The 14,452-nt window shown below is 40.3% G+C and overlaps 1 protein-coding gene across 1 annotated transcript in view; it reads right to left on the bottom strand.

The window, feature by feature from the left end:
* The window catches only part of DPP6 (dipeptidyl peptidase like 6), a 931,600-nt gene that overhangs the window by 488,131 nt on the left and 429,017 nt on the right, over positions 1 to 14,452 (bottom strand). The window contains 1 exon segment of the mRNA XM_030198448.1: positions 3,655 to 3,753. Within this exon segment, the coding sequence (XP_030054308.1) occupies positions 3,655 to 3,753 (99 nt within the window).

The following is a 14,452-nucleotide window of genomic DNA, read 5'->3' as shown; positions in this document are numbered from 1 at the left end:
GCAGGGGCGAGCTTACCACCGACAAAACAACACCAAAGCCAGGCAGATAACAGACCCAGGTGCAATGTAGTGAAGCAATCAAGCACACGCTGGTAACAACCAGCACACACATAAACCACAAGCAACGAGAAGAACAAGCAAGCTCCAAAGAATACACACTGTGCTACAAGCACAGACTGAGTGAGGGAATGAGGCTCAGCTGACAGGAAATCAATGCTAGAGGATAGGTTGTAGGAAGAGGTAAGTTTAAATAGACCCGACTTCTGACATCTGCTGCTTCAGACGTCAGCTCAATTCCTGACAGGCCAATCAGAAGCGAGTCCCAGTCATTCCCCTGCCTGTCTCAGCAGAATCATAACACCTTTCTTCCTCTAATTTTTCAAACCACACATAATTCACTATTTTTGGAAATGGTAGGCCTCTGCTTCATTCTATAATATATTCAAATATAACATGGGAACAATTACCAAGCTAGAAACATTCAGGGCAGCACAGGAGGATTTTACAGATTGGGGAAGGAGGTTAGGCAGAAGGCATGGAGTGTAGCATTTTCTGAAGGATAGCCTGTCTGTTCTAAGAGTAAAATGAGGCTATGTTTGTTGCATATAATTATTGGCGCTAATTGGTTCATTCAATCAAATTACGTGCACAAATTAGTTGTGTGCCCAAATTTGAACACACAATTCTAAGCACCATCTATAGAATTAGGGGGTTTGTGATTTTCATGTCAGGGGGCTCGGCATGGGTGGAGAGTTACCATGCTGCACTTACTGTGTACCAACTGCTTAATGTGGGACCACTTACCACCTCTTAAGTAGGAAGTGCTAAGGACTAGATTCTACATATCATGCCTAAAAAATTGGCGCCAAAATGAAATTTGCCTAAGCACATTCTATATAGTGCTCCACAATTTTGGCATACTTTAAAGAATAAGCCTAAATTTCCACGCAGTTTATAGAATACGCCAAGCGCCCATACACGTGACTAAATTTAGTTGCAGGCAGCTACAACAAGTAAAACCTGGTGTAAATGCTGATGCCTAAATTAGGCACAGGCTGGGTGTATTCTATTACAACGTGCATAGATTTTAGAAACGCCCATGACCCACTCATTCTACACCTATGGCCACGCCCCCTTTTCAACTAAGTGACTTAGAATTTACGCGCAGCACATTATAGAATATGCCTAGACAGTTCTGCGTGTAAATTCTAATTAATGCCAATTTGTGTCAGTAATTGCTTGACTGGAGGAGTAGCCTAGTGGTTAGTGCAGTGGACTTGGATCCTGGGGAACTGAGTTTGATTCCCAATGCAGCTCCTTGTGACTCTGAGCAAGTCACTTAGCCCTTCATTGCCCCTGGTACAAAATAAGTACCTGAATATATGTAAACCGCTTTGAATGCAGTTGCAAAAACCTCAGAAAGGCAGTATATCAAGTCCCATTTCCCTTTCCCTATTTGAGATTCTACATGGAATGTTGCTATTCCACTAGCAACATTCCATGTACTAGCCTGCCGTTGCAACGCGGCTGCGCAGGCTTTTGTTTCTGTGAGTCTGACGTCCTGCTCTCCCCCCCCCCCCCCCCCCCCCCCCCCCCCCGTGTGCATGCTGGCGCCACAGTGCACTGCAGACCCCTGAAGCTGTGAAACCTGTACTCATCCTTTCAGCACAGTGCAGAATTTGCTTCAGTAACTGCTTAGTAAATCAGGAAAATTCCTTTGAAAACTGCCTGCCTCTACTTTTTCTTTATCCCTTCAGAGGCACTTCTATGTTGCTTCTTTCATTTGCAAAGTGAAGGTGCTTAAATTAGTGTTGCTGAGCTCATTTACTGTGCCTAGAGCAATATCAGCCTTTTCTTGACCCTGCCCCTCCCCGGCCACCCTCAGCACTGCCCTGCGGCCCCAGGCCAGAACAGGCATAGGAGCCAGCACACACAGAACAGAGCACTGTGCTAGTCTGCACTGCCTGCCACCACATGCAAGCCAGCTATCCTCCAGGTAAAATTAAATAAAATGTTTTAATTTTAATGTGTACAGTGTAATGTTGGCTGGTGGTGGCTTCCTGGTGGGGGTAGGCTGTTCACTGCCTAGGGCAAAAAAAGGTATGTGTAATCATTGATATACCTTTTTTTCCTACAGTGAAGAGTCCAAAATATTCCTTTATTTTGCCCTAGACAGTGAAGAGCCCACCCCCCCACCCAGAAACCCACCAACAATAAATTTTAGTAGTGACCAGGTTAAAATTTTAAAAAGGTTGTAAACGTTGGTGTGTTTTTGGGTGAGGTTGGTCTCTGCATTGCCCAGGTTAAAAAAATGTTCTAAATTTAATGTAGGCAGGTCTCTGGGTGTAGGTGGGCTCTGCGGGGACCAGGACATTAAAAAAAATTATATTTAGTGCTGGTGTCCTTTGGGGGAGGGGGGAGGAGATGACAGACCATGGGGGATGGCTAGGGGGTAGGACACTAGGCTACAGGGAGGAGTGGGAGAGGGGGGTAAGGTAGGGCTGATGCCTGGCTATGGGATGGATGGTGGGGATGGGCTGATACTGGGCTATGGGGATGGTTGGGGAGAAGAGGGTAAGGTACAAAAGGGAAAGGCTGATGCTAGCTCAGGATGAACTTATGTCTGGTCAAGTTTGATATGGCATAACATAACTATATTTAAAAATATTGTTTTTTCCATTAAATATGTTTGGGGTTTATGTTGATGCAGGGCAGCTGTTGGGCAGAGAAATCCATCATCAAGTGCATTCTAAGGCATTATTTTGTAGTATGCCAAGAAACACTACTCATGCTTATATACATAGTGCCCACCCATGTTAGCTCTGGGCCCACCCAAAATGTCAGGTCTGGCTACGCCACTGGCTGGAACAGTAAACTCCCTCCATAAAAATCCAACAGGAACAGCAAAGGAGTGTAGGAGGACAAAGTGACTTCCAGGCTAGGAGTAAATAGTAAGGAATTCTTTATTGAAGCATCAGGAAAATGACCCGACAGGGGTCGTGTTTCGGCAGTCACATGCTGCCTGCTTCAGGGGTCAAAGGTTAACACTCTGTAGAATACTGCACTGTATATGAAGCCTGGTGCAACAGCTAGAAGCTCCTTACTGAAATATAAGCTAAAACAGGACACTGCATACAAAGTTTAGTATACAGAAACAAGCACCAGCCTTCGTCTACAGTGCAGTATTCTACAAATTGTTAACTTGTGACCCCTGAAGCAGGTGGCTGTTACCATCGAAATATGGCCCCGTGTTGGGCCATTTTCTTAGTGCTTCAATAAAGAATCCCATACTATTTACTCCCGGCCTGGAAGTCACTTTGTCCTCCTATACTCCTTTGCTGTTCCTGTTAAATTTGCAGCTACCATGCAGTAAAACCCCTTGTTAAGTCACAGTAACTAAGGGCCCTACAGTTACTCTGCATATTCTTGGCTCCCCTAACCTAACCCCACCCTTGAGTCTGACAACTTTTCTCCTGGGTAAAGTAAATGCACTGCTGATCCCACAGTCTATGTTTATTTATGACGGCCAAATTACCTGGATAAATAGCCATTTACCTGATATTAGTAAATGTCTTCTGAAAATTACCTCAAATATGGATAGATACATGGGAAGACATAAAGCAAAGAGAGAAACTAAACACACAAAAAACTCACCAGTTATCCATTTGACATCTGGATCGCGGATCTCAAACTCTCCTTTGACCAAATCTTGCAGCGTTACCTTCCTCTTTAGTGATAGACCGTTATCATCAGCTAAACCAAAAAAGCAGACAGTGCAAATTAATTATTAGTGTATCCGATACAGATGTATATACCACAGTTATACAAAGACTAGATTATTTTCCTGGTTCATTAAAAATAGTACATTCAACATTTGAGTAGCCAAAAGCAAGTAATGGAATCACATTTTACATAGACTATAGACTTGAGACATCCAGGTTCGGAGGTGCTCTGTTCCAGTGATATGGTAGAAAAGGCTCAGCCAGCACAGAGAAGGAGTGGCCTAGTGGTTAGGTGCAGCAGGTTGTGGACCTGGGGAACCAGGCTCAATCCCCACTGCTGCCTAACAATTGGGGCAGTGGGTTGAAATCCTGGGGAACTGAGCTTGATTCCCACTGCAGTTCCTTGTGACCCTGGGCAAGTCTCCCAACTCTCCACTGCCCCAAGTACACTTAGGGGTCCTTTTATTAAGGTGTGCTGAAAAATGGTCTGCGGTAGTGTAGACATGTGTTTTGGGTGTGCACAGAATCATTTTTCAGCGCACCTGCAAAAAATGCCTTTTTAAAATTTTTGCTGAAAATGCACGTGCGGCAAAGTTAAAATTGCCACACATCCATTTTGGGTCTGAGACCTTACCACCAGCCATTGACCTACCGGTAAAGTCTTATGCGGTAACCGGGCGGTAATGACCTACGCACGTCAAATGTTACAGTGTAATGGGGCTTGAAGCAAAGGGGGACTGGAATATTTTTTTTGTTTCACATATCTGTTTTGATATATGCCATCATTTGCTCATTTCTGAATTTCTGATCTAAAGAAGGGCTACCTTCGAAAGCTTCTCAAAAAATGTAGTATTAGTCCAATAAAAAAAGATATCATCTTAGTTTCTTTTCTTTATTTCTTTTTATTAGGTTTTATTTTTTAATCTGCTCTGTATTTCATTTCATTTTATTTATTATCATTTATAAACCACTCTTATCCAGAGCAGGGTACAAAATCAACATACACAATAAAAAGAAAACATCACAATAATAATAACATATCCAAACAAATAAGGCAAACAGACTCATCACTGCGCTGTGTCCTTGCTATATTGAAGTCATATTTCAGCTTACATCAAAAAATGTTGCATCAGCAGTTTTCTAAAGAATCCAGAGGGTATCATGGAGTTTGTTCCATTCTGTAGGGCCTGCTGAAAGTAGCAGGCTATTAAATTGCATTAAATGGCAGATTTTCAAAAGAGAAATCGTCTCAAAAATGGCATAAACTGCAATTGAACATTTTTGAAAGGATTTGAGATGTTTTTCTCTGCAGTGCATGCAAATCACCAGGGGGTGTGTTGGGGGTGGGATTTGGGTATTCCCAAACTTGGGACTTTTTTTTACCATAATGGAACAAAGCAAAAACATCCAGGGCTAAAAGTTAGACGGTTTAGTCTGGACCTGTTTCAATCATAACTAAGTCACAAAAAGGTGCCCTAAATGACCAGATGACCACTGGAAGGATAAAGGCATTACCCCCCCTTATTCCCCCAGTGTTTACTGACTCCCTCCCACCCCGCAAGAATGTGAAAAAAACTGTACATATCAACCTGTATGTCAGCTTCAGGTGTTATGGCTGGTCTTATTAGAGCAGCAAAAGATCTCTGAAGTAGCCCAATGGTCGATCCAGTGCACTATAGGGAAGGGGATCCCCAATATCCCACTCTACTCGGTACACTTGTGGTGGAATGTATGAGCCCTCCAAAACTCACAAAAAACCTACTGTACCTACATATAGGTGATATCTGAAGATATAAGGGCTATAGTAGTGGTGTACAGTTGGGTACAGTAAGATTCTGATGGGTTTTAGAGGGCTAATGGTGGAATGTGTACCTGGAATCTTTTATGTGAAGTCCACTGCTGTGCCTCCTAGGGTGCCCCACTCCTCTGCTAGGATGTTTGTGTGGCCAGTCTACAAAGAATGCTGGCCCTCATACATCCCAGTAGGGAAGATAGGGTATCCTCATAGTGAGGTTGCAAAAGAGACCGTAGTAGATCAGGTGTCCTTAAATAAAAATAAAATCAGACAAAAAATTGCAAATTAATACTGTCAAGTACTAAGCATGATGTAAATAAGAACAACAAGCATAGTTTGAAATGTCTATATGCAAATGCCAGAAGCCTAAAAAATAAGATGGGAGAGTTAGAATATATTGCGCTAAATGAAAAATTAGATATAATAGGCATCTCTGAGACCTGGTGGAAGGAGGATAACCAGTGGGACACTGTCATACCGGGGTACAAATTATATCGTAGTGATAGGGTGGATCAAATTGGTGGAGCGGTAGCATTGTTTATTAACGAGAGCCTTGAATGAAATAGATTGAAAATTCTGTAGGAAACAAAACACTTCTTGGAATCCTTATGGATTGAAATTCCATGTGTAAAGGGGGATAGGATAGAGATAGGAGTGTACTACCGTCTGCCTGGCCAGGATGAACAGACGGATGCAGAAATGTTAAAGGAAATTAGGGATGCAAACCTGGGCAACACAATAATAATGGGTGATTTCAATTCCCCCTGATATTGACTGGGTAAATGTAACATTGGGGCATGCTAGGGAGGTAAAATTCCTTGATGAAATCAAGGACAGCTTTATGGAGCAGCTGGTACAGGAGCCGACGAGAGAAGGAACAATTCTAGACCTAGTCCTTAGTGGAGTGCATGATCTGGTGCGGGAGGTAATGGTGCTGAGGCCGCTTGATAACTGTGATCATAATATGATTGGATTTGATATTAGCTTTGAAGTAAGTATACATAGGAAATCAAATACGTTAGCGTTTAACTTTAAAAAAGGAGACTATGATAAAATGAGAATGGTGAAAAAAAACTTAGAGGAGCAGCTGCGAGGGTCAAAAATTTACATCAGGCATGGATGCTTTTTAAAAACATCATCCTGGAAGCCCAGGCCAAATATATTCCGCGTATTAAAAAAGTAGGATGGAAGACCAAACAACAGCTGGCGTGGTTAAAAAGTGAAGTGAAGGAAGCTATTAGAGCTAAAAGAAAAATCCTTCAGAAAACGGAAGAAGAAACCGACTTAAAATAATAAGAAACAGCATAAGGAATGTCAAGTCAAATGCAAAGCGCTGATAAGGAAGGCTAAGAGGGACTTCGAAAAAAGATTGCGTTGGAGGCAAAAACACATAGTAAAGCTTTTTTTAGGTATATTAAAAGCAGGAAGCCAGCAAAAGTATTGGTTGGACTGCTAGATGCCCGAGGAGTAAAAGGGGCGATCAGGGAAAACAAAGCCGTAGCGGAGAGATTAAATGAATTCTTTGCTTGGGTCTTCACCGAGGAAGATTCGGGTGGGATACCGGTGCTGGAAATGGTATTTGAAGCTGACGAGTCAGAGAAACTGAATGAATTTTCTGTAAACCTGAAGAGAAGCAAATCTCCTGGACCAGATGCTATTCATCCCAGAGTACTGTTAGAACTGAAAAATAAGCTTGCAGAGCTATTGTTAGTAATATGTAATTTATCCTTAAAATCAAGCGTGGTACCGGAAGATTGGAGGGTGGCCAATGTAACGCTGCTTTTTAAAAAAGGTTCCAGAGGAGATCCGGGAAATTATAGACCGGTGCCGGGCAAAATGGTAGAGACTATTATAAAGAACAAAATTACAAAGCATATTCAAAAGCATGGATTAATGAGACACAGTCAGCATGGATTTAGTGAATGGAAAGCTTGCTTCTCCAATCTACTACATTTCTTAGAAAGGGGTGAACAAACATGTGGATAAAGTTGAGCCAGTTGATATTGTGTATCTGGATTTTCAGAAGGCGTTTGACAAAGTACCTCATGAAAGACTCCAGAGGTAATTGGAGAGTCATGGGATAGGAGGTAGTGTTCTATTGTGGATTAAAAACTGGTTAAAAGATAGAAAACAGAGAGTAGGTTTAAATGGTCAGTATTCTCAATAGAGAAGGGTAGTTAGTGGGGTTCCCCAGGGGTCTGTGCTGGGACCGCTGCTTTTTTTAACATATTTATAAATGACCTAGAGATGGGAGTAACTAGTGAGGTAATTAAATTTGCTGATGACACAAAGTTATTCAAAGTCATTAAATCGCGGGAGGATTGTGAAAAATTATAAGAGGACCTTACGAGACTGGGAGACTGGGCGTCTAAATGGCAGATGACGTTTAATGTGAGCAAGTGCAAAGTGATGCATGTGGGAAAGAGGAGCCCAAATTATAGCTACGTCATGCAAGGTTCCAAGTTAGGAGTAACAGACCAAGAAAGGGATGTAGGTGTCGTCGTTGATGATATGTTGAAACCTTCTGCTCAGTGTGCTGCTGCGGCTAAGAAAGCAAATAGAATGTTAGGTATTATTAGGAAAGGAATGGAAAACAAAAATGAGGACATTATAATGCCTTTGTATCGCACCATGGTGCAAACGCACCTCGAATATTGTGTTCAATTCTGGTCACTGCATCTCAAAAAAGATATAGTGGAATTAGAAAAGGTGTAGAGAAGGACGACGAAAATGAAAATGATAAAGGGGGTGGGACGACTTCCCTATGAGGAAAGGCTAAAGAGGCTAGGGTTCTTCAGCTTGGAGGCTCAGTGGAGATATGATAGAGGTCTATAAAATAATGAGTGGAGTTGAATGGGTAGATGTGAAGCGTCTTTTTACACTTTCCAAAGATACTAGGACTAGGGGGCATGCGATGAAGCTACAATGTAGTAAATTTAAAATGAATCAGAGAAAAGGTTCCTTCACTCAACGTGTAATTAAACTCTGGAATTCGTTGCCAGTGAATGCGGTAAAGGCGGTTAGGTTAGCGGAGTTTAAAAACGGTTTGGACGACTTCCTAAAGGAAAAGTCCATAGTCCATTATTAAATGGACTTGGGGAAAATGCACTATTTCTGGGATAAGCAGTGTAAAATGTTTTGTACTTTTTTAGGATCTTGCCGGGTATTTGTGACCTGGATTGACCACTGTTGGAAACAGGATGCTGGGCTTAATTGACCTTTGGTCTTTCCCAGTATGGCAATACTTCTGAACTTATGGACTTCTTTTTCGAAAGTGGTCCTAAAAAACTGACGCACTGAGCACAAAAACATTTAGCGAATGGCCATTTTTGAAAGAAAATGTTGGATGTTTTTTTCTGGTTTGAAAATAGCCATGTTCACTTCTGGATTTTTGGTTGTTTTCCGCAATACATTCAAAATTGGATTTAGACGTCATATCGAAAATGCCTCTCATTATTAAATTTATCCATATACTCAGTGATATTGCTTTGCAGATTAGCCTCCTCCATTTTCTCTGGCATCAATGTCTCTGCAAACTGAAGCAAAGTTTGAGGTGGAGGTCTAGAAGGTCTGTAACAGTGATAATTCCACAAAATGTTTCACAGAGGCGGGGGTGGTAGGGGTGGCATCAAAAAGAAATACTGATATACAAAGCCATAATCATAGAAATAGTTACGCAAACAACAGTAATTATTTAAAATCCAGTGCAGGGGAGAAGAGAATGATCCCCTTTATTCTGCTCTGCCAGGGAGGCATCCAGTATCCCTAAATAATTTCTTATTTTGTTTGAATATTTTTATTTCTATAGCTGTGGAATTTAACAACTGGACAAAATGTCTGTTTTAGAGATAAACAGATGAATAGGACAAATAGGCTGACTCAAGATGTTTATATTTAGTGCTTTCTCACCTGGATCAGATCTCATTCTCACATAGCTAATTATTAAAGTTCTAACCACCATAATGTTCCTGGATAAAAATAGATTCTTTGCAGTTTGTGAAATCTTTTATTGGATGAATATAAATGTTGTAGAAATCATTCTTGAGCTTTCATGACCACTTGGGTCTGTTCTTCAAATGTCATATCATTGTCTACTGTGTCATGATGCCATTTTTTTCACTGACAAAATAACCTCTAACAGAAATACAATCTCATTTCCTTTGTACACTTTGCTTTGACCTCTCTTCCCTATGACCAGCACTGCATATCAAGAAAGACCATTCACTTCGTAAACTTCACATCAGGGATTTGCACAGCTTGGAGGCTTTATCTTCTATTTTATAACTACAAAGATACCTTGACCTGACATCTGTACTGTGCACAACACAGAAAAACTATCCAAACAGGTGGTGGATCAGGGGACTGGGTAAAGCAGAGTCATATGAATAGCATCCCGCAACCATCTTTCATCCCACCTTATTCAAGAAGTAATCTATCTGAAAGACCTCTGATACTTAAATAAAATTGTAAAAGAGTATGGCCTGAAACAGGCATTGCTATCACTGAATGACGTTTTACTTGCATTTCACTCTCCTAAAGAATGGAAATTGATAAGAAAGAGTTCATTGAGAAGTATGCACCCCCCCCCCCCCCACCCGATATGAATTCAAATTCCTAAAATAAACTGGAAGACAACTATTTTAAATTGAGAAAGTCTGTTAAAACTTGATTGTTTGAACAATGCTTGAACCAGATAAGATAATGAAGATATTTACGGGGCTTTGTTGAGTTTACTGTTGTTGGGGACAAATTTTAATATACTATTGTACTAGTACAATAATTCACCTGTTGGTATTTATTAATGTTTTTTTTAATTTGTTAGTGTCATCAGGAATTCTGTTGTATTAAAAATAATTATTTGGTGCTATGTAATGTACGAGGGCTGATTGAAACATAATGACTCTACCTCCATAACTCTTGTTTAAATTAAGATATTGTAATGAATAAAAACAAAAATAATGCTTGAAACAAGTTATTGAAAGCCATCACGAAAGAACTGCATGTTTCGTCTCTTTAACCAGTTGCTCGCAGTCCTTTCCACGTCTTCATTCTGGTCAAACAGATGCTCCCAAAGATATTCCTTCAATTTTGGAAAAAGATGGAAATCACATGGTGCTAAATCTGAGGTGTATGGCGAATGGAGTAAAACTGTGAGACCACACAAAGAATAACAAGAAAAAAAAGCATACAAATAACTAACTTATAACATAGGCACATGCATTTGCTTTCGTGCTCACTCACTGCATACTAATTACACATGACAAATTTTTCTTGGTGAAAAAAAATTTGGCTGTATTAACAAATTAATTAACAAGATACAATTACACTGTTATGGTTACCAACACTAGAAATTCATTAATGCAGAAAGAATGACCTTCTCTATACTATCCCTTCTTTTTCTATTGCAGCTAGTCAGTGATGACCTTGCTGCCCCATATTTCACTACATGTACTGATGTATAACCCATTTTCTGAACCCAGTGAGACCTATGGTGTCAAGGCCTTGCACACAAGCAGTATCGCACACAAGCAGACCATCCCCAAATTGATTTCATTTCATCACATCCCCTTTTAATGAAGGTTGCCTGAAATTCCATATTTTTCCACCAAAGCGGTGACAGCCTAGAGCTTGTCACTGCTCATCCCCCCCCCCCCCCAAAAAAAAAAAATTACTGTACTTTATAGCTGCGGCCAAGGGTACCCACCCAATACATAGAATCGAATAAATCCTGAATTGTACTTAAGAAAATGTCCAATCCTGTGTCAGATAAGTGAACCCCATCTGGACAGTAAAGCCCTGGGCAATCAATTGACAGTAATTCATGAGTAAGCACCATACTCCCCAAGGAACCTATACATTTGGAAATTTCACCATTCACTCTCTTCTGAAGGTGATCAATATCCATCTTCCACTCGGAATCCCTTCAAACTAAACGAGGACTAATCTGTGACCAGACTAAGCAAGTTCAAGGGAACCAATAAGCTGAAGTAAGAAAGGTTTGTTTCATAGATCTAATTAAAACACCTTTTACATAACAAAGATCATGTCCTCCCAAATGAACCAAAATCAAATCAGGGTAGGAAAAATGCTGAACATGCAACAAGGTAGGTATCAGCTGATCTCTGTGCATCCTATGGAGTCCTGGCCAATGAATGGAGACACCCATAGATGCCAAACCAAGATGTTTTCCCCACCTAGGTTCCTCTGCAAACTTTTCTGCCCAAAATACATAGGTATGCCCAGAAAGCCAGACACAGACATGCACTGGAACAAGGTGCAGGGAAGAGACTAGAAAAATAAATAAAGCAAAAGGTATGTTAGCAATCAACATGGCGAACATAACCCAAATATCTATTGAACGCCCACCTCCCACCACATTGAATGAAATCTGGGGACCTTCCCTTATTTACAGCAAATTAAGCCATCTGAATTCTGAATGAATGAGCCCCAAACAAAGAAAGGACTAAACCCACATATGCCAAGCTAACCTTGAGTGCACAACAGCAAACTGATAATGAGTCAACAGAGTACAATCATTGTGCACAAGCTAGAATAAACCACCCCCAGGGTGCACCTGCATGTATAGCCAGGCCAAAGACACGGGGTAGGTAATCACTCCAGCAGCCTTATGCAAAACCAACCAAGAACCCTTGCTCATTTGATCAGTCTTAGAATGTCTCATGCAGAAGCGACATCTCACGAGACCCTATAACATCTGACAAGTAGGCCAGTTTCACCAGTCCCTTTTCTTGAAGAGGCCACCAATCACCAACCCACAACACTCCAAAGAATATAATAGAAAAAGCCAGTTGGAAAAGCTTTACTTCAAATGCTGAAGAAGAAATATGAGGTAATGTCTCCAAATTCTCCGGCACATTTGGCAGTCACACTGTTTTGACAAAAGAAATAGAGCCCTTAGCATACCCAACCAGTAATAAAGAACTTTTCAGTGTGGTAGCTGTAGTGGACATTGTGGGCATGCCCTGGCCAGTTACCACACAACGTTTGCATTAAGCATGCATTAATATTTGCTGTTAAAGAACATAAGTGCAAAAATTTACCTCACTTTAGAAAAAGACCTTAAGTGGATAATAATAGAAAGATTGTCTAAAGCTACGTGTTAAGCACAGACCCCCAAATTCTATATATGGAGACTTAAGTTGTGCACACTTATTTGGCTGCATTGCCAAATTACACACACAAATTAATTGATTAACAAGCCAACTGATAATTGGTACTTAACCAATTAACAGCACTAATTAGCTTTCATTAGAATTTACGCTCTCTAGGCATATTCTAGAACGTGGTGTGCTTAAATTCTAATGCACACAGTCAAAAAGTGGTCATGGCCATGGGCATGGAATGTGCACTATTATGGAATACACCTGATCTGTGCCTAACTTAGGTACAGGTATTTAGGCCTGGTTTTAGGTGGCCTGATTGATGTGCCTAAATTTTAGTCGCAAGAACAGCACGTGAACCTATTCTGTAAACTACACCTAACTAGACATATTTTATAGAATCACGCTGAGTGGTTTTACAGTGCCGATTTTTAAAGCACCATTTATGGAATGTCCCCCAAATTCTATATTAGCTACTGTGCCCATAACTGCCATTATAGAATTACAATTAAGTGTGGATTTTATTTATTTATTTATTTATTGCAATTTATTAACCACCTTTATGAAGAGATTCATCCAAGGTGGTGTACAGTAGGTACAGTTTAATATAAAATTTATAATTTTGTTAACCACATAACAATAGTAAAATAACCAAGAATAAACAAAAATACAATAAATGGGGTAAACTCAAAAACAGTAAATTGAAGCCTAATAATAGAACTACCGTGAAACAGTATCAAAAATATACACACTTAACAGCACTGGAATTCAAATACCAGCGATATAATACAATGTCAGCATTATACTAATGATACACCTAATAAGCATGCATTAGAACATTCAACTAACATAGATATGAGTCGTGAATATTTAGGCCATGTCAAAGGCTGGTGTAAATGCTCACATGTAACTGACAGTATTCTAGAACTTTACTGCATAAGTGAACCTCCCCCGCCTCCCTAACGGTTGAGCACTAAATGAATTATATACACTATGGTTATAGAATAGTAAGTGCAGTAACTGCAAATTAGTGCCAATTAGAATCAATTAACTCCAATTATAGTCTATTATTGATAGTGCCAATTAGTGCTTAATTGAACAATTGTTATATATGTAATTGCCATTAATCTATAACCTGTGCACACAAGATTATATAATTAGGGGAAAATGTATAAATAAGTAAAATTCCCTTCTAACTCTCTTGAACAAGCCAGTAACCGTGTGCTCTGCTCAGGCTTTTTTAGGGCTAGTGTATAATGAAAGAATCTCTCGATTAAGGGGTTATTTTACTAAGGAGCGCCGAGAAATGGCCTGCGCTGTTGTAGACGTGTGTATTGGATGCATGCAGGTCCATTTTTCAGCGCGCCTGCAAAAAAGGCTTTTTGTTTGTTTGTTTTGGCCGAAAATGGATGTGCGGCAAAATACGAATTGGCGCACGTCCATTTTTGGCCTGAGACCTTACTGCCACCCATTGAATTAGTGGTAAGGTCTCACATGTTAACTCGACTTACCACCCAGGAATGCTAACAGATCATCCCGCACATTCCTTAATCTAGCTTTTCCTACATGAGTACGCAGTTGTGGATTGCATTGTCACCCAACCTAAAAACAATTTACGAACGAATTAACTTTCGTAAGTCTCTGAAGACCTATCTCTTCAAAAAGGCATACCACAACGATCAATAACTGTAAATGGAACACATCACCACTTTACCTTATAGTCTGAATTGTTTTCTTCCTATATCTGTTTGCTTAATTCTATTATGTCATCCACGTTATCTATGTAACTCCTATTGTTATCTTTTACTCTGGTA

Source organism: Microcaecilia unicolor, chromosome 1, assembly GCF_901765095.1.
Source record: "Microcaecilia unicolor chromosome 1, aMicUni1.1, whole genome shotgun sequence".
NCBI classification, from domain to species: Eukaryota; Metazoa; Chordata; class Amphibia; order Gymnophiona; family Siphonopidae; genus Microcaecilia; species Microcaecilia unicolor.
The sequence above is the reverse complement of the archived record's forward strand: the minus strand, read 5'-3'. Positions and strand labels throughout refer to the sequence as shown.